The sequence below is a fragment of the Doryrhamphus excisus genome, chromosome 16 (assembly GCF_030265055.1).
Source record: "Doryrhamphus excisus isolate RoL2022-K1 chromosome 16, RoL_Dexc_1.0, whole genome shotgun sequence".
Classification (NCBI taxonomy): domain Eukaryota; kingdom Metazoa; phylum Chordata; class Actinopteri; order Syngnathiformes; family Syngnathidae; genus Doryrhamphus; species Doryrhamphus excisus.
Genome location: NC_080481.1, coordinates 18,093,604 through 18,117,282, shown reverse-complemented (window position 1 = coordinate 18,117,282; position 23,679 = coordinate 18,093,604). Strand labels below are relative to the sequence as shown.

The window sequence follows — 23,679 nt, the reverse complement described above, 5'->3', positions numbered from 1 at the left end:
GGTGTACAATTACCGCTACTGTGCTGAAAACTGCTCAAGTACATGTCAAAGTACACGTCAAAAATGTATTCAAGAGTAAAAAAAGACTAGTTACTACAGATAAAATGAGTACTACAATATTGTACTGGTGTACAATTACCGCTACTGTGCTGAAAACTGCTCAAGTACATGTCAAAGTACACAGCGAAAATGTACTCAAGAGTAAAAGAGACTAGTTACTACAGTTGGACTGAGTAGTACAACATTGTACTGGTGTACAATTACCGCTGCTGTGCTGAAAACTGCTCAAGTACATGTCAAAGTACACGTCAAAAATATATTCAAGAGTAAAAAAAGACTAGTTACTACAGATTAAATGAGTACTACAATATTGTACTGGTGTACAATTAGCGCTACTGTGCTGTAAACTGTGCTCAAGTACTTGTCAAAGTAGAGGCCGTCCACCCAGCCCCCCCTCCCCCATAAGTAATACAAGTACACCAATAAGCAGTACTGGGTTAGAGTTGTACTTGTGAATACTTCTCAGACAAATAAAAGACAAATAAAAGATGAAGGATATTTTAATGCTGATTTTGAATGGCGGTGATATTACAGTAGTACAAGCTTGTACTGTACTGTAGCAAGTGTATCATGAATGAATACACCTTGTACTACGTGGGGGTCCATTACTAGGTTAGATTACCATATAATCCATATAATCCATATAATCCATATAATCCATATATGCTAATTAGCGAGTGAGGTCGTGGAGCCAGATGGCCATGGGACAGGAAAGAAAGTCACGGGGCGGGGGCATTTCCTGCGACGAGGAGCCAAACTTTTGGGGCGTCAGACCTCCGTGCTTTTGGCGTCGCCGGGGACTTCCTGGCGGGACAAAAAAGCAAAAAAAAGCATGAAAAGAAAAGAAGAGGTGGCGGCGTGTATGCTAGCATGTTAGCATGTTAGCATGAGTTAGCGCTTTATTTGTGCATGTGACCAAGACTCCATTAAAACTCTCAAAACATGGAAAATGGTGACTTAAAACACTTTTTTTTAACTCCATGCTACTAAAATAACATGATTTTTTTTTATTGTTTTTTTTTGTTTATTTTTTATTTGTTTTCTCAAATATTTCCTCGCAATAGTACAAGTTTATTCTCGTCAAATATTTTGACTTAATGCTTGTGAAATTATAGCTATTTTAACTTTGTATATTCTTTTTTTTATGGTTTTATATTGGCGTTATGCTACTAAAATGACATCAAAAATTACAAGAAATATATAATATAGACCAATATATATAAATATATAATATAGACCAAATATTTCCACTTTTTTTGCCCATTAGAAGATGACTTTTGGTGTTATATTCCATAAGATTACAGCTGGATTTTTAATTTATTCGTCCATTTCCTTTTTTTTACTACTTTTCCCCCCATAATATTTTGTCTCGTTTCTCATAACGTTCTAATTAAAAAAAAAAAAAAATTCTGGAATATTTCAACTCTGTTACTAAAATAATTAAAATAATTTTTTATTTATTTAATTAAAATAAAAATAAATGATTATTTTTACATTGTATTAGTGCTATTATTCTTGTAAAATTGCCACTTTTTTTTCTCTTAATATTTTGACTTTATTGTCATAAAATTGCAGCTGTTCTTTTCTACTGAAAACTTCCCACCCCGATCCCCTCGGCATCCGTCTGTGCTTTTTGGTCCCAAGACTCCGTTACAACCCTCAAAACACGGAAAATGGCCACTTAAAACACTTTTTTTTAACTTCATGCTACTAAAATGACATGATTTTTTTTCTTGTTTTTTGTTTTGTTTTTACATTTTCCAATTTTAGTTTTGCAAATGTTTTCTCAAATATTTCCTCACAATAGTACAAGTTTATTCTTGTCAAATATTTTGACTTAATGCTTGTGAAATTAGAGCTATTTTAAATTTGTAAATTCTTTTTTTATGGTTTTATATTGGCGTTATGCTACTAAAATGACATAAAAAATTACAAGAAATGACCAAATATTTCCACTTTTTTTGCCCATTAGAAGATGACTTTTGGTGTTATATTCCATAAGATTACAGCTGGATTTTTAATTTATTCGTCCATTTCCTTTTTTTTTACTACTTTTTCCCTCATAATATATTTTGTCTCGTTTCTCATAACGTTCTAATTAAAAAAAATAAAAAAAAATCTGGAATATTTCAACTCTGTTACTAAAATAATTAAAATAATTATTTATTTATTTAATTAAAATGAAAAAAAAAAATGATTATTTTAAAATTTTATTCGTGTTATTATTCTTGTAAAATTGCCACATTTTTCTCTTAATATTTTGACTTTATTCTCATAAAATTGCAGCTGTTCTTTTCTACTGAATACTTCTCCATTTTCTTCTTACAACTTTATTATTTTTTTACATTTTCCAATTTTAGTTTTGCAAATGTTTTCTCGAATATTTCCTCACAATAGTACAAGTTTATTCTCGTCAAATATTTTTGACTTAATGCTTGTGAAATTAGAGCTATTTTAACTTTGTATATTCTTTTTTTTTATGGTTTCATATTGGCGTTATGCTACTAAAACGACATTATTCTCATAAAATTACAAGAAATGACCAAATATTTCCACTTTTTTTGCTCATTAGAAGACTACTTTTGGCGTTATACTCCATAAGATTAAAGTTGTTTTTTTTTGCCATTTCTGCTGTCATATTTGTAATTTATTCTTGTCCATTTTCTTTTTTTACTACTTTTCCACCATAATATTTTGTCTTGTTTCTCATAACTTTCCAATAAAAAAAAAAAATCTGGAATATTTCAACTATGTTACTAAAATGATTATTTTAATATTTTATTAGTGTTATTATTCTTGTAAAATTGCCAATTTTTTTCTCTTAATATTTTGACTTTATTTCTAAAATTGCAGCTGTTCTTTTCTACTGAAAACAACGTTATTGTGTTACATATGAATATTTTATATATATCATATTTGGATTTTATTCTTGTAAAATGACTGCTGATTATTCCATTTTTTTTTTAAATTTTGGAAATGTTTTTCTTGTTGTTAAATTATATTTTTGGTGTAATTTTTGGCGCGGATGCGATAGTAACTTGACGGAAGCATAAAAGTCCAACCTTGCTCGAGTCGGCATGGAACCCGGCAGAGACGTCCCCGTTCTCCAGTCCGTTGACCTTGAGGGACTCCTGGCTGAGGTCGGACTCGTGGAGGCGCGGCGGCGGGGTGTCGGCCCCCGCCGTCAGCTGCTGCTCCAAGCTCTCCGAGTCGCAGGAGCTGTTGAGTTCGCAGCTGCTCTCCGTCTCCGCCGCGTCTTCGGACTTCTTCTCTGCTTCCTCTTCCACCTTGGGGGCCTCGACTTCCTCCTCCTCTTCTTCTTCATCCTTCTTCTCCTTCTTCTCCTCCTCCTCGGCTTCTTCTTGCAAAGCAGCTTCTGCCGGGGCCTCCTCTTGGAGGTCAGAAACGTACGTCTCGTTGCGGCTGGACCCCCTGGACTCAAAGGTGGGGCTCTCCAGAGGAGGGGTCAGGGGCGAGACGGCGATGGCGCCGCTCTCCCGGGGCAAGGAGCTGTGGCGAGGTTTTTCCGGGGAGCGGAAGCTAAACCTCTGGCCGCTTTTCGGACTGTAGCTCCTGTGGAACTCGGAGAAGCTGGTCTTCCAAGCCTTGGGGGACAACAGGGTGCGTCTCCTCAAGGATCCGTACCTGAAACACGCCCCCCCCCCCCGTAGCACACTCAACATGAGATACAGCCGCTGGGTGGAAAACAACATCATCAGGAGGCTGCCTACAGCCACGGCTGTTGATGCCAATAATTAGAGACCACGTGGATGAAACCAACACCTTCCTTTTTATTTCAGTGATGTCATAACAATCCCACGTTATTTCATGGACCTTCTTCTATATTCTCTTATTTTAATACTATTTTATTTTTATGATATTTTTGTTATCGTCCTATTATTTTTTTAATCTTTTTCTTTTTATTCTTTTTATTCTTTTTATTCTTTTAAATCATTTTATTTTATTTTTAATGTTATTTTGTTTTAATATTTTATTTAATGTACTATTTTTAATCTTTTTAATCTTTTTAATCTTTTTATTTTATTTTTAATGTTATTTTGTTTTAATATTTTATTTAATGTACTATTTTTTAATATTTTTAATCTTTTAAATCTTTTTATTTTATTTTATTTTTAATGTTATTTTGTTTTAATATTTTATTTAATGTACTATTTTTTAATCTTTTTAATCTTTTAAATCTTTTTATTTTATTTTATTTTTAATGTTATTTTGTTTTAATATTTTATTTAATGTACTATTTCATTTGTATTGTTATTATTTATATAGTTATATTGTTCTTATTTAATTTTGTTGTCTTGATATTGATATTGATATATGTTTTAATGTACATTAAAACAATAAAAATGCAATAATTTAATATTATTCTCTTATTTAATGTAATATTTCATTTAATTAGAATTATATTTTTGTTATTTTAACATAGTTGTTTTCATGTTATTTCTTTGTTTTTCTATTTTATTTTCATATATTTTTTTAAATGTAGTAATTCATTTGCATTTTATTTTATTTGAGTTATATTTTACTTTTACTAATTTTAATATTTATATTATAATTATTTAATTGTTATTAATTATTTTTATATTATTTATTTATATATATATTTATTTATATTATTATTAATTATTTTTATTTTAATATTTTGATTTTATTTAATTTAATTAAATTCTATTCTATGCTATTTTATGTCAATATTTGTATGTTATTTGACTATAATTTTGTTGTTTTATTCTTGGAATGGCATTCAATTATTTGATGTAATATTTAATCAGTATTTTATTTATTTGTTAATTACAAATTACTTTCTCAGCTTTAATTTTTTTTTCTATGATTTAATGCAATATTGTCATTTTATTTGAATTCTATTTTCATCTTATTTGAGTATGATTTAGTTGTAATGTTATTCTATTATTTCCTGTATGTGGTTATTATTTTCCATGTGACTTGGTGTTCATGTTCTGGTTATGGAATTATGATATCATGTAGTTATTCCGTATGTATTCTTTTCGGGTTCTTTGGCGGTTCCCCGGAGGCGGACTAACCTTTGCAAGCCCTTGACAGCAAAGACCTTGTCGGGATGCTGGGCCTGCAGTTCCGTCACCACGTTGCTGAGATCCAGGTTGAGCTGCAGGAGACAAAGTTTGTGGTGAAAAGGAAACGGCGTCCTTTTCCCGACGCCGCCTTACCGTTCTCATTTCCTTGTAGAGGATGTCTCGTAGGTTGGCGACGGCCGAGAAGACCGCCACGTAGCATCCGATGCGGCTAAGAAAGCAAAGCACGTGACGAGAAACAAAGAAACGGAGAGGAAACGTCTGCGGACCTTTCGTGCAGCGCCGGCAGCTCGTTCTTCAGCTCGCTGTTGATTCTATCGTAGACGTCCTTGGCGCCGTGCATCTCGTCTTCCGCCTGCAAGCGTAGCAAAGCGGCGACTGACGCAAAGACGCGTAGCGACACACCCGGCAAGGTGCTGCATGGTGAACACCCACCTTGTTGATCTTCACGTCGTCTCTCTTCTTGGCCGTCTGCAGGTCCTTCAGGTGGTGGAGGGACGAGTCGTAGTCCACCAGTTTCCTCCCCCTCTTCGCCACCTTCTCCTACAAGACGCATCATTAGGTACGCATGGACTCCATCTCAGAGAACGTGGGAATCCACCTTGACGTCAGGGAACTGGCCCACGTAGATCTCCATGGTACGTACGGCTTGGTCCAACAGCTTCACCTCGTAGTCGTTCCACAGGAGGTCCTCGGCCTTCGAGTACGACACATGTCAGCTTTACAGATGCCGCGCCCGCTTTATGTCTTACTTTCAGAAGGTCAAATTGTCAGAAGAATCAGCAAAGCAACTAAAAAGTCCAAATTTCACAACAAAAAAGTCAGACATTTTAGAAGAATGAAGAGTTTGTGCACGTGATCAAACTTCCCGCCCCGATCCCCTCGGCATCCGTCCAAGTCTTTTTGGTTCCAAGACTCCATTAAAACTCTCAAAATATGGAAAATGGCTGCTTAAAACACTTTTTTAACTCCATGCTACTAAAATGACGAGTGATTTTTTCTTGTCATATTACGACTTTATTATTTTTTTACATTTTTCAATTTTAGTTTTCTCGAATATTTCTTCATAATAGTAAAAAAAAAATTCTCGTGAAATATTTTGACTTGTAAATTATTATTTTTTTATGGTTTCATATTGGGGTTATGCTACTAAAACGACATTATTCTAGTAAAAATGACAAGAAATGACCAAATATTTCCACTTTTTTTGCCCATTAGAAGACAACTTTTGGTGTTATATTCCATAAGATTACAGCTGAATTTTTTTTTTTTTTTGCCATTTCTGCTGTCATATTTGTAATTTATTCTTGTCCATTTTCTTCTTTTACTACTTTTCCACCATAATATTTTATCTCGTTTCTCATATATAATATTTCAACTCTGTTACTAAAATAATTAAAATAATTATTTATTTATTTAATTAAAATAAAAAAAATAAATGATTATTTTAAAATTTTATTAGTGTTATTATTCTTGTAAAATTGCCACATTTTTCTCTTAATATTTTGACTTTATTCTCATAAAATTGCAGCTGTTCTTTTCTACTGAATACTTGTCCATTTTCTTCTTACAACTTTATTATTTTTTTACATTTTCCAATTTTAGTTTTGCAAATGTTTTCTCGAATATTTCCTCACAATAGTACAAGTTTATTCTCGTCAAATATTTTTGACTTAATGCTTGTGAAATTAGAGCTATTTTAACTTTGTATATTCTTTTTTTTATGGTTTCATATTGACTTTGTGCTACTAAAACATTATTTTCATAAAATTACAAGAAATGACCAAATATTTCCACTTTTTTTGCCCATTAAAAAACGACTTTTGGCGTTATATTCCATAAGATTACAGCTGAATTTTTTTTTTTGCCATTTCTGCTGTCATATTTGTAATTTATTTGTCCATTTTCTTCTTTTACTATTTTCCACCATAATATTTTGTCTTGTTTCTCATAACATTCCGATTGAAAAAAAATTTTTTCGGGAATATTTCAACTCTGATTATTTTAATATTTTATTAGTGCTATTATTCTTGTAAAATTGCCACATTTTTTCTCTTAATGTTTTGACTTTATTCTCATAAAATTGCAGCTGTTCTTTTCTACTGAAAACAACGTTATTGTCTTACATATGACTGTTTTGTATATATATCATATTTGGATTTTATTCTTGTAAAATGACTGCTGATTTTTAATTTTTTCCTTTTTTTTTTTAATTTTCCAATATAAATTTTGGAAATGTTTTTCTTGTTGTTAAATTGTATTTTTTTCCCATTTCCTAATGTTCCTAAATGCTATTATTCTTGTAAAATCGCAACATTTTTTCTCTTAATGTTTTGACTTTATTCTCATAAAATTGCAGCTGTTCTTTTCTACTGAAAACAACGTTATTGTCTTAAATACGATTATTTTGTATATATTATATTTGGATTTTATTCTAGTAAAATGACTGCTGATTTTTCCATTTTTCCTGTTTTTTTTTATATTCCAATATAAATTTTGGAAATGCATTTTCATACATTTTAGAAGAATGAAGAGTCATATGTGCAAAAAAAAAATCGCCAAAATTTCATGAAAGATTTTTAAGAAAAAAGTATAAATTTTACAAAATTTCACAACAAAAAAAGGTCACTTTTCTCAACATGAAGTTGTATTATGGCCCCCACAAAGGAAGTGGTTTACGTGAATATATGAATAAAGCCACAATACAAGGAAGTGCGCTCATTTTACGGCAATAGAGACGCAACACGGAAGTTAAAAAAAGGCATTTTGAGGAGAAAAACGACAATTTGACATGAAAAGTCAAATTGTTAATTTTAGGAATAAAGTGGATGAGAAACGACTGAAAAGGCTGTGATTTTTTGATAAATATAGAAAGACAAAATAGAGTATTAGAAAAAGAAAAAAATATTTCAAATAAATAATTAATTTTGTTGGAATTATTGTTAATAAGTCCCAATTTTAGGAGGATTATGGTGAAATAGATTCGGAACTAAATCAGTCTCGGAATTTAATTACAGACACGCGTCTGCTAAAGAGGCCCAATATGAGGAAATACTGCAGCATAGTAGTACCAGTATAGTAGTACTAGTAGTGCTGCTACGTCCAATGCCTGACCTCCACTATGGCTCCGATGTCTTCTTCTCCCACCCAGTTGCTTTCGTAAACATCGAAGAACGACTGCGAAAGGCGTCTGGAGGCTTCTCTCATGTCTGCAAAAGGACCACCACAAGCAACATGAGACCCCCACCGGAAGGCAATCTGTCTTTCATGAGAGAAAGATGGGACGTTTGTGACCTCGGACCGCTTCCAGGTAGTTCCTCAGGTTCTTGAAAATTCTGTTCCCGTCCGCCTGGCAACAAACGACATGCAAAGATCTCCATGTCTAGGACCTATTTTCCATTGAAGACCACATCGTACCTGTTGGTCATAAAACTGCTGGAGATAATGTTCAAAGTGGTCGTCTCTCGTCTCCGCAGACTTCCCGAGTTTCTGCAGGACCTGCGAGAAGAAAAAGGAAACCCCAACTAATGAAATGACAGGAAATGATGATTGATTGTTATTGTTTGAGATATTATTACCTTTTCTTTGCCTCTGCTTAGCTGTCTTTGAACTTTTTTGGCAAAGTCTCCACTGCCGCCTTTTGAACTTGTGTGATCCGCCATTGTTCACCTTGTCTAATCAGAACAATATTCGATAATACCGCAGTAAAAATAATACAGTACATACTAACAGTGTCATAAAAAATAAACAAAACTATCTTATGGTTCGGCTCGTCACAATAAAAACTAGTATTGTCAAGATATGTGACCATTCAAAATGAACAATGTTTTACAACTGCTTATTAGCCTCAAATGAACATGTGACTACAGTACCCACAATCCCGTGCGTTCAGTTCAGGTTAGTCACCCCGGAAGACGAAGCTAATCTTTTGACGAGTAACTTTTGATATTTTTTCCTTTAACCTCGGAGAGGCCGTCGTGCCTCGGAGCTGTTGGTCTCCTTCGAGAAGATATGGTGGTAAATATGAAATGCTATGACGACCGAGGACGCTAGTTCGATGACGTCTACGATACCCAGTGTGACGTTCTCTTTCAGCCGCTCCCGAAAGCAACATGGCGGCGCTGAACTTTGACAAGAAACCTTTAATCTGGTTTTTCTTCGTTTTTAACTTCAGAGAAAGAACTACACGTAAGTGTATCCTGCTTCGGAGCTGTCCGTCGACGTGCTCATTAATATACAATCGCCGAGTTACCCAAAAGAGCTTGTTTAATGGTAATTACCGGGATAATAACGCAATGTATGACTACAGTACCCATAGTGCCTTGTATTCCCGCCAACAAAGCCACATTCGGAAACATGGCGGTGCTGAACTTTGACAAATAACCTTTGTTTTGTTTTGTTTTTTACTACAGAGAAATAGTTACATCAAAGTATTGTGCTTCGCGGTTGTCGGACGACATTATAATTACCGGGTAACCCAAAAGAGCGTGTTTAATGAGAGCAAGGGTAATAACACAATGCTATGACTACATTACCCAGAATGCCGTGTATTCCCTTCGAGCCACATCCGGAAGTCGAATGAACTTTGACCGGTATTTTTTGTAAACTTCGGAAGCGGAGGAGCGGCTCCATGCTGGCGTCTCCTCCTCCGGAGCTGTTCGCCGACTTGCGGGACATGATCATGGGGAGCCCGCTGGCCAAATGTGCCGCCGCCGACCTCGCCATCCAGTGGGGCGGCTGGGCGATAGCGGCTGCGCTCAAAACCGAGAAGTTCTACGACTTAGCAGGTAAATAAAACTAAATAGACGGTTGAACGTTACAATTTCTTACTAAATTAGTTACGGATTCCATCAAATTCAATTGGGCGTGTGACTTAATGGTTACAAAACCTGCTTTGAATGGCATGCATTGATTCCCGTCAGCCTAATGGGATTTGTCCTGCTTGGGCAGGGGCGTAGAAAAAAATAAATGTGGTGGGGGCCGCTGCAGTATGCCCCACCTTCATTATAACTAATCAAAATTACACATTTTTTTTAAAAATTTGATTGTGTACTATGTATGGACACATTGTAGTAAATAAAATAAAACATTCTGTCCTTGTTTTGTGGATGCAACTTTAGCTCAAGCTAGCTACAGTTCAACAAAATGTACTAAACAAATGAAATGTTCAAGTAGAAAGATTAGCTTACCGTTCGATGGCGACACTTTTTGTGTCACCTGTCCCTTTCCTTCCCTCGTCGGTGCTCCACTGGCGTTTCACCCTTGAACCTTGGAACTAATTACCCGTCGTTTCCTGGGTAAAAGATTTATTGAACACGCCTTACGCTCATGCTTCTTTTTGTTTTTTTTTTTTGGTCTTCTCCAGGATCTGCCACTTTCATCCTGCTCGCCCATTTGAGTCGTATCTGGGGAGGAGGCGGTCACCTTCGTCAGAATGTTCAGACGGGGCTGGTGACGGCGTGGGGACTCAGGTACCTTGTGGACCCCCCAGATTCCATATTTAGCGCAATGGTGCGCAACCATAAGTCATTGCGGCGGCGGTTGTTCGCTAGCGATAACATTTTAGATGGGTATTACCAATTGAAAATGGAATTATCAGAATGATCTTATTTATCGTTATCGTGCTTTTTTCCGTGCGAGTCAGGTGTGCGACTAAAAGTTGTTAGCTAGCGATGAACATAAATTAGCCGCGATAAAATTCCAGATGATTAGTAATAGTAATCAGTAACGGTTTAGTTTGTGACCAAACGTTAGCTAGCGAAGAAACGGTACGGTTTATTGATAAGCCGACGAAAAGTTCAGATGGTTATCGTTACCGTTAGCCTGCTTTTTTTTAGCATTCGAGAGACCAAAAGCGGTACATTTTGGTTTATCGATACTATAAACCAGGGGTGGGCAAACTACGGCCCGGGGGCCACATCCGGCCCGCCAAGTGTTTGAATACGGCCCGCCCAATCTTTCCAAAGTATTTCATTTAAAGTCAACATACAACCTGGCATCATGGCCTGAGCCAACCTTTTGATGGTTGTATCAATTTCGTTTTTTGACGTGGTCTGTTGTTTACAAAGTGCTCCTGAAAAAAAGGGACATAATAATAATAATAATAATTATAATAATAATTATTATTATTAGATTATTATAATTATTATTAGAACTATTATGATTATTATAATAATTATTAGAACTATTATGATTATTATAATTATTATTAATGCTAATTATTATATTAATTATATATAATATTATTGTTATATTTGCATATTTTACATAATAATAATATAATAATTATTATTTTAATTTTATTTTAATTATTATAATATTTTATTATTTTTAAAATATTTAAATATAAATCTAAAATAATAAATAATAATAGCAGATTGCATGACAATTTTACAGATACAATAATACCAGGTGGACTGTTACGTGTAAAATATATAGTCTGCCCCCCCCCCCCCCCCGTAAATTTTGTCATATCAATGCGGCCTGCGAGTCAAAAAGTTTGCCCACCCCTGCTATAAAGTGATGAAGTTTTGTACGGTTATCATGTTTGGAAATATTATCGTAGTTACCGTTATATGGCCCAATTTCATTTCAAGTTCCGTTCTGCATTGTTTACTGTCAAAGAGTGCGGAGTGCGGCCGGTTGTTAGCTAGCTGTGAAACTGTACAGTCTTATCAATTAGCCGTGATTCCAAATGTTATTATCGTAGTGACCGCTATACTGCGTCCAATAGTCTGGTGCGGGACCACAAGTTGGCAGCGCGGGATAAAATGGTGCACACAATTTTAAGGCGGGTATCGTCCAGTTTCTTACTGACTTTTGAACATTTACTTATCATATTTGCAGCCGTTCTCGTTATTTTAGCATCAGAGTTGCTAGTGCACGATGAAGAACTGTTAGGCAAGGATTAAAAAAAACTAGACGGTTTATGGATAATCAGTGTTTGATCATTCAGTCGTTCGATTTACCTCCATGACGTGACTTTAGCATCGCTAAAGTTGTTCGTTCGAGATGAAACGGTATTAAGTTTGTGGATTTTAAATTATTATAAATGATAAATTAGTACGAAAATGCAGTGGTGGTAATTGTATTTACCGTTCTTTAGGGATGAAATGGTGCACGATTTAGCGATGGAAAAGTTATTCTACGGTTGGATGGCGGCGGCGTCTGATTTGGGAAATTTGACATTCATGACTACGGGAAAGGAGGTCAGCGGCGGTTGTGCGGAATGTGCCAAGTTAATGAGTAATGTCGCGGGTTAATGAGACGGCCGGTTAAGCCTCCCCCCCCCCCCCCCCCCCCCCCCCCCCCGCAGGCTGGGAACGTTCCTCTTCCTGCGCGTCTTGAAGGACGGCCACGATCGAAGGTTTAACAATGTCAGAGACAGCCCGGGGGTCTTCTTTGTGTACTGGACTATCCAAGGTACTTCCCGGCCGGGGGCCGCCATCTTGTTGCTCTGCGTTGAATGCAAACAAACGGGACAGTTCATCTTCTTCTTTCATCTCCTCAGCCCTGTGGGTGTTCATGACGCTGCTGCCCACCCTCATACTCAACAGCGAGAAGCGAGACGCCCCGCTGGGACCGAAGGACTACGTAGGCTGGACCCTGTGGGCTCTGGGCTTTGCCACCGAGGCCGTCGCAGACCAGCAGAAATGGCTCTTCAAGCGAGACCCGGATAACGTGGTAAATACGCGCAGCATTTCGGTATAAACCACGTCACATGACCGCCGGTGTCCTCGCCCTACAGGGGAAGTTCATCCAGAGCGGACTGTGGGCGTACAGCAGACACCCCAACTACTTTGGCGAGATCCTGCAGTGGTGCGGTTTGTGGCTGTCGGCCTCGTCGGTCATGCGGGGTCCGCAGTACCTGAGCGCGGCCTCGCCGGTGTTCGTCTGGTTCCTGCTGCGCCACGTCAGCGGCATTCCCATCCTGGAAAAGCAGGCCATGAAGAGGTGGGGGTCCGACCCGGTCTTCCAGGACTACCTCAGAAACACGCCTATGCTGTGGCCTTGGCCCTTATCAGCGTGAAGACATTTAGTACAGGACCTTTGACGACAAATATTTGGAATATTAAAATCTCATCTTTGGCAAAATGTTCTGTTTTTTATAGTTTCTAAAATCTTTTCAAATAGTAATATGACATGCATTCATTAATACATATTCATATTTCATCACATGCTGAGCCAATTAGGAGTCTCCCACCGTTTTGGCTGGTAAATTTGGAGGAATTTTGGGGTATCAAAGTAGTCCAGAAGAGACCAGTTGATGGAGTACTCTTGCTAGTACTGGAGATACTTCCATAAATGTACGTGGAAATGATGGTAGACTTCTGATTATGATTTCTGATGTAAATAAGTGGCCGTGCCGCTGTTTACATGTTTTTTTTTTTTTTTAATACGGGGGGGGGGGGGGGGGGGGGGGGGGCATTTTTCTAAAACGCCCCCCCCCCGTTTACAACTGAATAGCATCCCACTGATTGGTCCCGTCACCAACCAGGAAGCCAAACACTGGCCCCCGCCTTCCTCCAGCTCATCCAATCATTCAGAACTCAGCCAGGATGCATTCATGGTCTCACATAAAGTTGGACTTTTTAACCTCATTACAAAAGACGTGCATTCTCCCCACTCGGGTGGTAAAAAATATTCAAGCATCGCAAAGGGAGCCGCAACAAAGAGGCCGGAGAGCCGCGGGTTGCTGACCCCTGCCCCGAACGCCCCACCCACCCACCCACCCAAGAGGCAAAAACGACACCAGACGCTGATGATGTAAATGTTCCAAATATATTTTACGTGACACAACTGCGACAAACGTGCATCTGATTAGGAAACGTGCACGCTCATGGCGGCGTGATGCCGCGTGACCTGAGCTTTTCACGGCTCCCAAACGTACAAACGAGTATAAAACCGAGCGGGACGGGCAACGAGCTAAAGGAAGCTAACGGCTAAGTCACGATAAAACAAGCGAGCGTTGAAATGTCTAAAAAAAAAAAGCCGCTTTTCAACCGCTGAGTGACACATGAGTTGAAAAAAGGCGTGGAAGGAAATGCTTAGGTGGAACGCACACCTAACTAACACCTAACTCATCGAGTTAGTCTGACTAAGTTGGAGTTAAAAGAAAAAGAAGCTGCTGGTGTGTTTTGGTGGCTTCCCAAGGAAAAAAAAAAAAAAAAAAGGGACTCATCTGAGGTGAGGAGATTGAAAGAACTTCCCTTGGTGAGGAAGCGCAGCCGAGGACTTGCTCCTGCTCCCAAATCTGCAACACAAAAGGAATTATTTGTCACAGTGGTAGGACTCCATGTTGTGGGAGGGACCAACCGGGGCGGCGCGCTTACATGGGCGTCAGCGTGGACTTCATGCGCTGCGACAGCGAGCTAGAGGACGGCGTCTTGTTGAGCTGGTGCTCCGGCGTGGTCAGAGGCCCGAGTAAGGTCACTGGGACAGAAGACAACAGCGGATACCGTTAGCGCCTGACCGGGGTCCGCCCCCCCGCCCCACACCCCTCAGTTTGGACAACCTCTCTCGGGCGTGTAGAAGTTGGCGTTCTGGATGACGAGCGGATCCGAGTGCTGCTGCTCGTTCTCGGACTTGACAAACTGGGCCCAGTAAGTTGCCGGCAGGTTGAGTAGACGCGCCACCACCTGGGACCATCGAAAGGATTATTGGGTATACACACAGTAACACAGTACCCCCCCACGGTTCCAGAGCGGTCTATGAGCTCCTAAAGACACCTCTTCTAGATATGAAATAATAACTCTATATCCACCTTTTTGGCCAATATGGTAGATATAGGTCTCCTCGCCAGGCTAACGACTTAGCTCGGTAGCTTTTTAGCTTGCTGACCGTCACATAACATGACAACATCTTCTTAAAATTATGACTTTTTAAAAATATTTCCACTTATTCTTGTAAAATTACTCCAGAATTTTCAATTTTTGCTGTATTCTTTTAGGTTCTCTTTTTGAGTTCTAGTTGAAGGTGCTGGTCAAACAGCTCCGCTACCTTCGGTTGGCGCTTGGTGTCCTGCAGGATGGTCATCGGCTCCGGGTTGGCGACGGCGTGACCCACAATGGTGGGTCCGAACACCCGGGCCAGGTTGGTGACGTCCATCTTGGTGTCCAAACTCTCGGCGACTCTGAAAGATGCCGTCAGTTGAGGAAAAGAAGCGGAAGAAAACGAGGATCTGATCGATGGCTGGGCGCCGACCTCTGAAGGTGAAGGACCAGGAAGGCCAGGGTGTCTCGGTTGGCCTGCGGCAGGACGCCGACGGTTTGGTACATCAGGGCTGTGCTGTTGTCGTCATCGGACACCTCTGAGAGATCAAGCAAAAGATAGCGTATAGCTCTAGCTTCATTATGACGTCAGCTATTTAGCTTGTTGGTTTCACTTTCACTTGGAGTAAAATGCACTCTATATCTTAGTAAGGCAACGTTTTTAGGAATGGAATATTTTCCACTCTGTTTTACATAAAAATGTGACACAATAACAAGATCTTTCACTTGGAATAAAATGCACCCTATTTTTCGGTAAGTGCACGTTTTTAGGAATGGAATATTTTCCACTCTGTTTTAGATAAAGATGTAACACCCTCACAAGACCCTTCACTTGGAGTAAAATGCACCCTATTCTTTCGTAGGTGCACATTGTTAGGAATGGAATATTTTCCCCTGTTTTAGATAACAATAACACACTCAAGACCTTTCACTTGGCATAAAATACACCCTATGTCTTAGTAAGGCAACGTTTTTGGGAATGGAATATTTTCCACTCTGTTTTAGATAAAGATGTGACACACTCACAAGACCCTACACTTGGAATAAAATGTACCCTATTCTTTGATAGGTGCACATTGTTAGGAATGGAATATTTTCCCCTGTTTTAGATAACAATAACACACTCACAAGACCTTTCACTTGGCGTAAAATGCACCCTATGTCTTAGTAAGGCAACGTTTTTAGGAATGGAATATTTTCCACTCTGTTTTAGATAAAGATGTGACACGCTCACAAGATCTTTCACTTGAGTAAAATGCACCCTATTTTTCGTTAAGAGCACATTTTTAGGAATGGAATATTTTCCACTCTTTTAGATAAAAGATGCAACATGCTCACAAGACCTTTCATTTGGAATAAAATGCACCCTATTCTTTGGTAGGTGCACATTGTTAGGAATGGAATATTTTCCCCTGTTTAGATAACACACTCACAAGACCTTTCACTTGGCGTAAAATGCACCCTATGTCTTAGTAAGGCAACATTTTTAGGAATGGAATATTTTACACTCTGTGTTAGATAAAATTGTGACACGCTCACAAGGTCTATCACTTGGAATAAAATGCACCCTATTTTTCATTAAGAGCACATTGTTAGGAATGGAATATTTTCCCTTGTTTTAGATAACAATAACGCACTCACAAGACCTTTCACTTGGAGTAAAATGCACCCTATGTCTTAGTAAGGCAACATTTTTAGGAATGGAATATTTTCCACTCTGTTTTAGATAAAGATGTGACACGGTCACAAGATCTTTCACTTGGAATAAAATGCACCCTATTCTTTGGTAGGTGCATATTGTTAGGAATGGAATATTTTCCCCCGTTTTAGATAACAACAACACTCTCAAGACCTTTGACTTTTCAGCCTATTTTTCCAGGTTTCCGGTTTTCTTTCTTTTTTTTGTTTGTATGCAGCCCCTGTGTAAAAAGGTTTGTAAAGCGCCACGGTGCTGGACTACAAAGTTCTTTGGAAATCTTGCCCCCAATGAATAAGTGGCAATGAATGGAGCGAGGTTCCCCCAGGCCGGTGAAATTAGCGCATCAATCACTTTGGTATCTCGGGAGCTTTTTTCATCTCCTGGACCGACTTTCACAAAGTTGACATATTTTTGGACAAGAATCAGTCGACTTATGTTTAGCTCTGAGCCTCAGGTGAAAGTGTTCATGCGCTGCAATGTTATGGACAACTATTTCGTTTCTTTTGATGCATCTTTTCCCAATTTCAAAAAGAGTGAAACCCGACATTACCAGCTGCGTCCATGAACTGGCCGTTGAGGTGGAAGGTGAGGAGAGGCTCCTTGAGGTTGCGCAGGAAGTCCTTGAGGAGTCCGGTGATGGCGTGAATGTCCTCCACTTTGCTGAGCACGGGAACCGTTTTGCTGCGCAGGAACTTCTCCTTCAGCTCCTTGACCGTGCGGTCGGCACCAGACAGACGGTAGAGACCGGCCTGGGAGAGTTCGACCCGCCGGTTAAAAGAACCCGGACCTGGGAGGCCAACGGAAGCCTACGACAGTACGAGAAACGCGTGCACACCTCATGCATCCCACGCTGCTCGATCTCGCCGATGCAGTGAACCACCAGAGGGGGGATCTTGGGCGAAATGTCGGGAACGTAGTCCGCAAGCACGCCCTGGACACAAATGAAAGGTCATGATGGTAAAAGCCACGTTTCCGCGTACAGTCCACTTTGGAAAGATAAATCTCACCTCCCCGATTTTCACGGGCGTGGCTCCCAGACTGGGGATGCACGGCAGGGGGCAGCGCTCGCGACACTCCGGATGGGAGACCACGCGGCAGTCGCGGCACTTCAGGGCAAACTTGCCAAATTTGATCCTCTTGCCGCACGGCACGCAGGACTCCGGTTTGATGACCTGAGGAGGACGACAGGAAGAACGCACCGTCCTGGTCCATGGAGTCTGTCACGGACGAGGACATCCATCAGAGTATAAATACCGTTTTGGAGACAAACTCGTGCTGACGGACGCCGGCGTTTTTCTGCGGCGTGCTAGTCTCGGTTAGTTTGTCCACCTCGGGCTTGCTGGGCGGCTTGAAGACATCCTCCGACGTGACGGACGTGGAGTCCCACTCCATGGCAGCTGAGTGGGATACGTATGCCTTTATTAAAAGATGTATTTTATAAAAGACATTTTTAATAACTTTGTTCTTTTTCCTGATTGCGGAGTCGCCACAGCGGATCTTCTTGATCCGAATACCATCTTTATATTCCGGATGCCCTTCCTGACAAATACCTCATTTTCAGGAATATAATTATTTTGCTGAATAATATATTAATTATTCATGTCATGTTCTGCGTGTTACAGTTATAATTATTGGATATAATTTTTTTTATCTCTCAAAGTAATGACATTCAAATGGCAAAATATACACAATTACTAAAAATATTTTTTTTTAATTGATAATACCATATTTTCTATTTATTACAGCTTTACTGAATAATATATTTGTCATTACAGTTTGTCATCTTGGATATTATAATTTTATTGAATGTGTGTTTTTAAAAAAAAATAGCTTTGACTTGGTCTTCCTTGCTCATAATTTGTATTTCTGTAACCTTTGTGGACAACTTTAAGAGCTAATATGCTAATAATAATAAAAAATAGGCTTTCTGACTGGATATATATATATTTTTTTTAAATACACAATTGCTATCTCTTTAAATAATATTGCGGATCACATAGTTGCGCATCAAATCGTTTGCCACTAAAAGATTTATTATTATAGATAAAACCCAATTCCTATCTGCAATTAAATGCGATTAATTCCCATGTTAACTATGGAAAAATTATTAATTGCAATTAAATATTTTAATCCATTGGCAACCCTATTTATTGTTATTATTTTCCTGAGATTAAAAGTAATACAATATATTATATATATATTGAACTAATTAACTAACTGGAATAAACTAATTAACTGTCACATTAATCTAGTTTTACTGAATACATTAGCATTAGCCATGAGAAGAAGAGTTGCGGTATTGCTCATGTGTACCAGAGAGCTTACCGGTCTGTCTCCGGCTCCGAGTCCAATATGGAATGGTCTCGATGGTAGAGACCGCTTCGACGGGTCCGCCGTCAGCGGGGACGGTCACAGTGGTGGTGGTCACGAGGGCCTCGTTCTCCTGGGGAACAAAGATCATAGGCATTTGCTCCTTCGATTCCTATTTCTTTTCTGTTTTTTATTTTATTAATTTTTTAGTAGAAAGTGGTTGGGTGTCCCTATGGGGGGGGGGAGGGTGCTGATTCTACCAAGCCAGCAGAGGGCGCTGTTTCACAAGTCAACTCACTAAACAGAGCCTACCTTGTTGGTGGTTTTGCCTGTTGACCGAGACCTTTTCGAGGCCACCGGCGGGCCGTCCACGTGATGCCTAGACGAGCGCTGAAATTCACACGACAAGTACAACTCCCTCAGACAAGCGGAACAAAATGCGAGTACTACAGTATACGTACCCTCTTTTCGCGCCTCCTGAGGCGCATTTTCACATTGGAGGTATCCCAGTCCTGTTGCAGGACAGCAAGATTGTTGATGATGATGACGTAAGAGTGAGCGGAAACACTGAAGGAGCGATACCGGTACTTACAACAGAGTCATCATAGCTGATATCGGACAGGATGGAGCCCGACTCGTCTATGGTGGTCAGTCTGGAAAACAGAAAAACACACAAATGGATGGACAATTTGTCAATTATATAGCATTTCCTGGGGCATAGGTGGGTCCAAGGGTCAACTATTCTACTCTATCGGGAAAAAAAGCAATGACAAAACTCTAGAGCAGGGGTCAGCAACCCACGGCTCCAGAGCCGCATGTGGCTCTTCAGCCTCTTTGTTATGGCTCCCTTCGTAATGCTCAAGTATTTTTTAACACCCAAATGAGGAAAATATGCATTTTCGTAATGAGTTTTGAAAAAAATCTGACTTTTTAAATTTTTTTACATTTTTTTTAATTAAAAAATATTTTTTTTTATTTTTCAATTTTTTTTTATTTTTTTTTTTTACAAGGAAGTTGTAGCTTACACCTTACACCTTTCCTGACACAGAGCAAATCTGTTTAGCATGTAAGGGCATTTAGATCAACAATACTATCTGCTCCAATGGCTGGACGGGACAAAAAAAAAAACAAAATCTGACTTTCTGTGAGACCATATACTAGCAAGAGTACTTGATCAACTCTGCTTTTTCTACTCAGAACTACTTTGATACCCCCAAATCCCCTCCAAATCTGGCAATCAATCCAAATTTTGAGAGAGTTGCAATTTGCTCTGGATGTGTGCATGTTGCTACACATTTCGTCAGGCGTCAGGTATTGAGGTTCAACCAAGACGATACTGTCATCACACTATGAGTTGGCTTCCATTGCACATGCACACTGCACTTCTATTTGCTGTATTCTGCTGTTAAAAGTTGATAAGATGTTGTTTTTAAATTATGTTTTGCGGCTCCAGTCTATTTTTCTTTAGTGAGCTGGGGTGTAAAATGGCTCTTTTGATAGTAAAGGTTGCCGACCCCTGCTCTAGAGAATGTCAAATCATGAAATGGTTGTCCAAGTGGAGAGCATCTAAGGCAGGGGTGTCAAACTCATTTGTCCTGTAAATCTGTAAACTTCATACATGAAACATACATACACATCCAATATATACTGAACATTTATGGAGTTGTATGAACAGTAGAATTCCATCACACAACTTTTGTTTTGAAGCTGCTGACTAACATTAAAGTGCACATTTTTTAAATCACCACAGTAAGGATTCATCTTCACAGAGCTGTATTCTTTCAATGCAAACAGTAAGCCGTCATATTTTTCGCTGTGATGAGTCTCGTAGTGGCGTCGAATATTATATTCCTTCAATACCGAAACTTGTTGCAAACACAGCAAGCACAAAGGTTTTCCGTGCATCTCTGTAAATAAATAGGACGTGGTCCATTTTTCTTTGAAAATTCTACACTCCTTATCTACTTTTCTCCGTTTGGATAACGACATTTTGGCTAATGAGGGTGTAGCGGAGAGGTAGAGACCAAGGTATTAACAACGTCGTAACAAGCAGCAGATGGCGCATTGATACCGTCTCAGTGATGCGGCTCGTCTTCTGCTCTGATGGAAAGAGTGCGCCCCTTAGCGGATAATCCATGAATTGCAGCGAATTAAAAATATTAATTCCATGTCTTTTATGCATTTTTTCCACTTTCAAATTATCCTGCGGGCCTGATCAAACCTCCTTGGGGGCCGGTTCCGGCCCGCAGGCCGTATGTTTGACACCCCTGATCTAAGGCATCAGATGTCACTTGCAAAGGAACGTCAAAGTACGCGACTGTGACCTTTTGCTTGTATTGAGCGTGGACACTCCCTGGCAGTTTGGGTTGAGGAAGGCCAGAGCGGAGCGCTGCTCTGCGCTAAGCTGAATGCTGTTGGAGGAGCCCTCGCTGGTCAGGAGATCCTTTATCAACTGAATCTGCCGATCCTGCACCCGAGACATGTCAAATGAATTCAATAAAAGGCATCCAAACGTGTCTAGAGACAAACATTGGACAGAAATGCATCACACACACACCATCTTCTCGCATTCGGCCTCGGCTTTCTGCCGGCGCCGCATCTCCACGTCCACTTGGTTGCGAGCGTGCTTCAGCTTGACCTCCAGGGCGCTCATCTCGGTCTCGGTTTTGGTGAGGATCTCCTTGCAGGATCCCAGCTCCAGCTCCGTGTTGAGCCACTTGCGGCGACAGTCGTCAAAATTCTGGGCCATGCGAATGAAGTCTGGGTGGGAGGAATTCCGGAATTGGACAGATTTCCACAAGCATGGACTTTATCTCTGTGAGTCCAAGAACCAAAACTACTACTCACTGGGTTCAATGCCCTCGCTGAGAGCCTCCACTTGAGCCCTCATCTTCTCGTATAGACCCTGGAGACTCATCACGGCGTTGTCCATGATGCCTTAGGAACAAATAAATGAAAGGGGAGTTACAATGGAGGTGGAAGATTGGCTACCAAACGTTCTTTTACGCAAAACACTTTTTCCATTTAAACCAAGTGTTTAAATTATTGCTTTCTAAAAAATATGGAATCATTTTAGTATCGTATTTTTTTTAAACAATCTAAACACACACGTTAGCACTTCCTTGTTTTTTTTTTAACAGCCTACTTCCTGCGGTGGTTCAATGTATTACAATGGCGGATTTAAATGGCTTTTCACTCATATTACTCAATAAAGTAGGCATAGTAAGAATAAATAAGCCATTTAAGATGTGTTCGCCACAGCAAATCTTTTTCTTTTAAATAATTAAACAATTTATTTGTTGTTTATCACTTCCGGTTCCTTGAACTACTACAGTGGGCGTGGCGACTCGTTTATTCGTTGGCACCAAATATGTCTACCTAGCAACAAGTGCCCGCGTGGGGGGGAAAAAAGGCAACAATCAATCGACGGTGCTGTGTTAAACTTAACAATTTTATACAATTGTTTTTTTCTAAGTAATGAACAGCAAAGGTTTGAAATTAGTGGGACGGCGCCTCCGACAGGTATAACGCCGTAACATAGACATGTCTTTTATGTAGCCTAGCTAAAGTTGAAAGCTCGTAATTCGTATTTCAGTTATGTTAGCGTATCTCCAGCATTATATTACTTCACAACAAACATCTACAGCGAACATCTCAAGAGACATAATGACAATGTGACGGTTATGTTCTATTCTGAAGCTGGTAGTTGCTAATAGTAACTTCAAATGCTAGCTAAAAAGCTACAAAGCAGCGTTTACTTACCTTTTTCCGGGTGACAAAGACGACGAAATATCCGACGACGAGTTAAGTTTAATCCTACTCACACTCCGTGCTTTGAGTGTCTTTTTTTTCCGGAACGGGACCGCCTTGGAGTGATCTTGCTAGGATCCGACCACAATGAGCGCCTTCATTTCAAATTCTGCCGCTGGCCAATCAGCGAGAAGCTCTGCTCCGGACTCGTGCTTATACGTCATAACGGAAGAGACATGAAAGATGCTTCCGGTTTGCACCGTCAAATTAAAACCGCCGCAAAGGGTGTCAATTGGATTGCCAGGAACCTGTAGCAAAACATGCTAAAACGCTCTTAGACAAAAAAATATAAAAATAAATAAAATTTAAAAAAAAAAAATATATATATATATATACGATGCCGTGACGATTGAATGCAAATCTATGAAGGGGAAGCATAGAAAGCATTTCACTTGATTAATGACCACAGGGAGCTGCAGCCTCCCTCTTGTGTACTGTGATGGCGGCGAGGTGTCATTTTCTTCTCTACATCATCCATACAGACAAATTACCTCACTTTAGCCCATTTAAGCCAAACATCTTAATTTATGACATGCGGTATGGAACCCCGCCTTTCACGACATATTTAGTCTTCCTCTGTGGTTAATTAATCTGTACATATCAGATCAATATCCACATGGTATACTATATAAATGTAGATTAATCAATATCGACTTCCCCAATAAGTGGGAGAAATTGCTTCAATTGTCATATTTGTTATGCTAACAGTTTGCCACTAGGCTGTGTGGTGAAAAAGGAGGTGTGGCGCCACCTGTGGGAGCGGAGGTAAACATTTGGTACTTTTAGTATGAATGTGGGCGGCACGGCGGTCAAGTGGTTAGCGCGCAGACCTCACAGCTAGGAGACTAGGGTTCAATTCGACTCCAAATTGTCCATAGGTATGAATGTGAGTGTGAATGGTTGTTTGTCTATATGTGCCCTGTGATTGGCTGGCTGGCGACCAGTCCAGGGTGGACCCCGC

The 23,679-nt window shown here is 39.5% G+C and overlaps 3 protein-coding genes across 4 annotated transcripts; 1 reads left to right on the top strand and 2 right to left on the bottom strand.

Annotated features, from left to right (window-relative positions):
- Positions 1-571: 571 nt before the first annotated feature.
- bin2a (bridging integrator 2a) lies at positions 572-9,651 on the bottom strand. The gene is made up of 11 exons (XM_058052415.1): positions 8,708-9,651; positions 8,547-8,627; positions 8,424-8,478; positions 8,244-8,338; positions 5,731-5,826; positions 5,565-5,672; positions 5,399-5,484; positions 5,265-5,340; positions 5,121-5,203; positions 3,123-3,705; positions 572-864 (listed from the first exon to the last, which is right to left on the bottom strand). Exons 1-11 carry the CDS (start codon positions 8,789-8,791, stop codon positions 829-831), a joined length of 1,383 nt encoding a protein of 460 aa, XP_057908398.1. The 5' UTR covers positions 8,792-9,651; the 3' UTR covers positions 572-828.
- si:ch211-210c8.6 (uncharacterized) lies at positions 9,299-13,216 on the top strand. Its single transcript, XM_058052416.1, has 6 exons — positions 9,299-9,317; positions 9,745-9,916; positions 10,495-10,600; positions 12,445-12,551; positions 12,640-12,812; positions 12,877-13,216. Exons 2-6 carry the CDS (start codon positions 9,760-9,762, stop codon positions 13,156-13,158), a joined length of 825 nt encoding a protein of 274 aa, XP_057908399.1. The 5' UTR covers positions 9,299-9,317; positions 9,745-9,759; the 3' UTR covers positions 13,159-13,216.
- Positions 13,217-13,891: 675 nt separating this feature from the next.
- racgap1 (Rac GTPase activating protein 1) lies at positions 13,892-22,863 on the bottom strand. Of its 2 annotated transcripts, none has more exons than XM_058052417.1 (17): positions 22,671-22,863; positions 21,756-21,845; positions 21,466-21,668; positions 21,233-21,375; positions 19,501-19,561; positions 19,370-19,420; positions 19,221-19,298; positions 18,924-19,041; positions 17,853-17,995; positions 17,606-17,770; positions 17,434-17,529; positions 17,149-17,347; positions 15,333-15,438; positions 15,129-15,261; positions 14,644-14,767; positions 14,462-14,561; positions 13,892-14,382 (listed from the first exon to the last, which is right to left on the bottom strand). In XM_058052417.1, exons 2-17 carry the CDS (start codon positions 21,838-21,840, stop codon positions 14,307-14,309), a joined length of 1,881 nt encoding a protein of 626 aa, XP_057908400.1. In that variant the 5' UTR covers positions 21,841-21,845; positions 22,671-22,863; the 3' UTR covers positions 13,892-14,306. The 2 variants fall into 2 exon arrangements, with proteins under 2 accessions (XP_057908400.1, XP_057908401.1); XM_058052418.1 differs by having other exon boundaries at positions 22,733-22,859.
- Between the last annotated feature and the right edge of the window lie 816 nt (positions 22,864-23,679).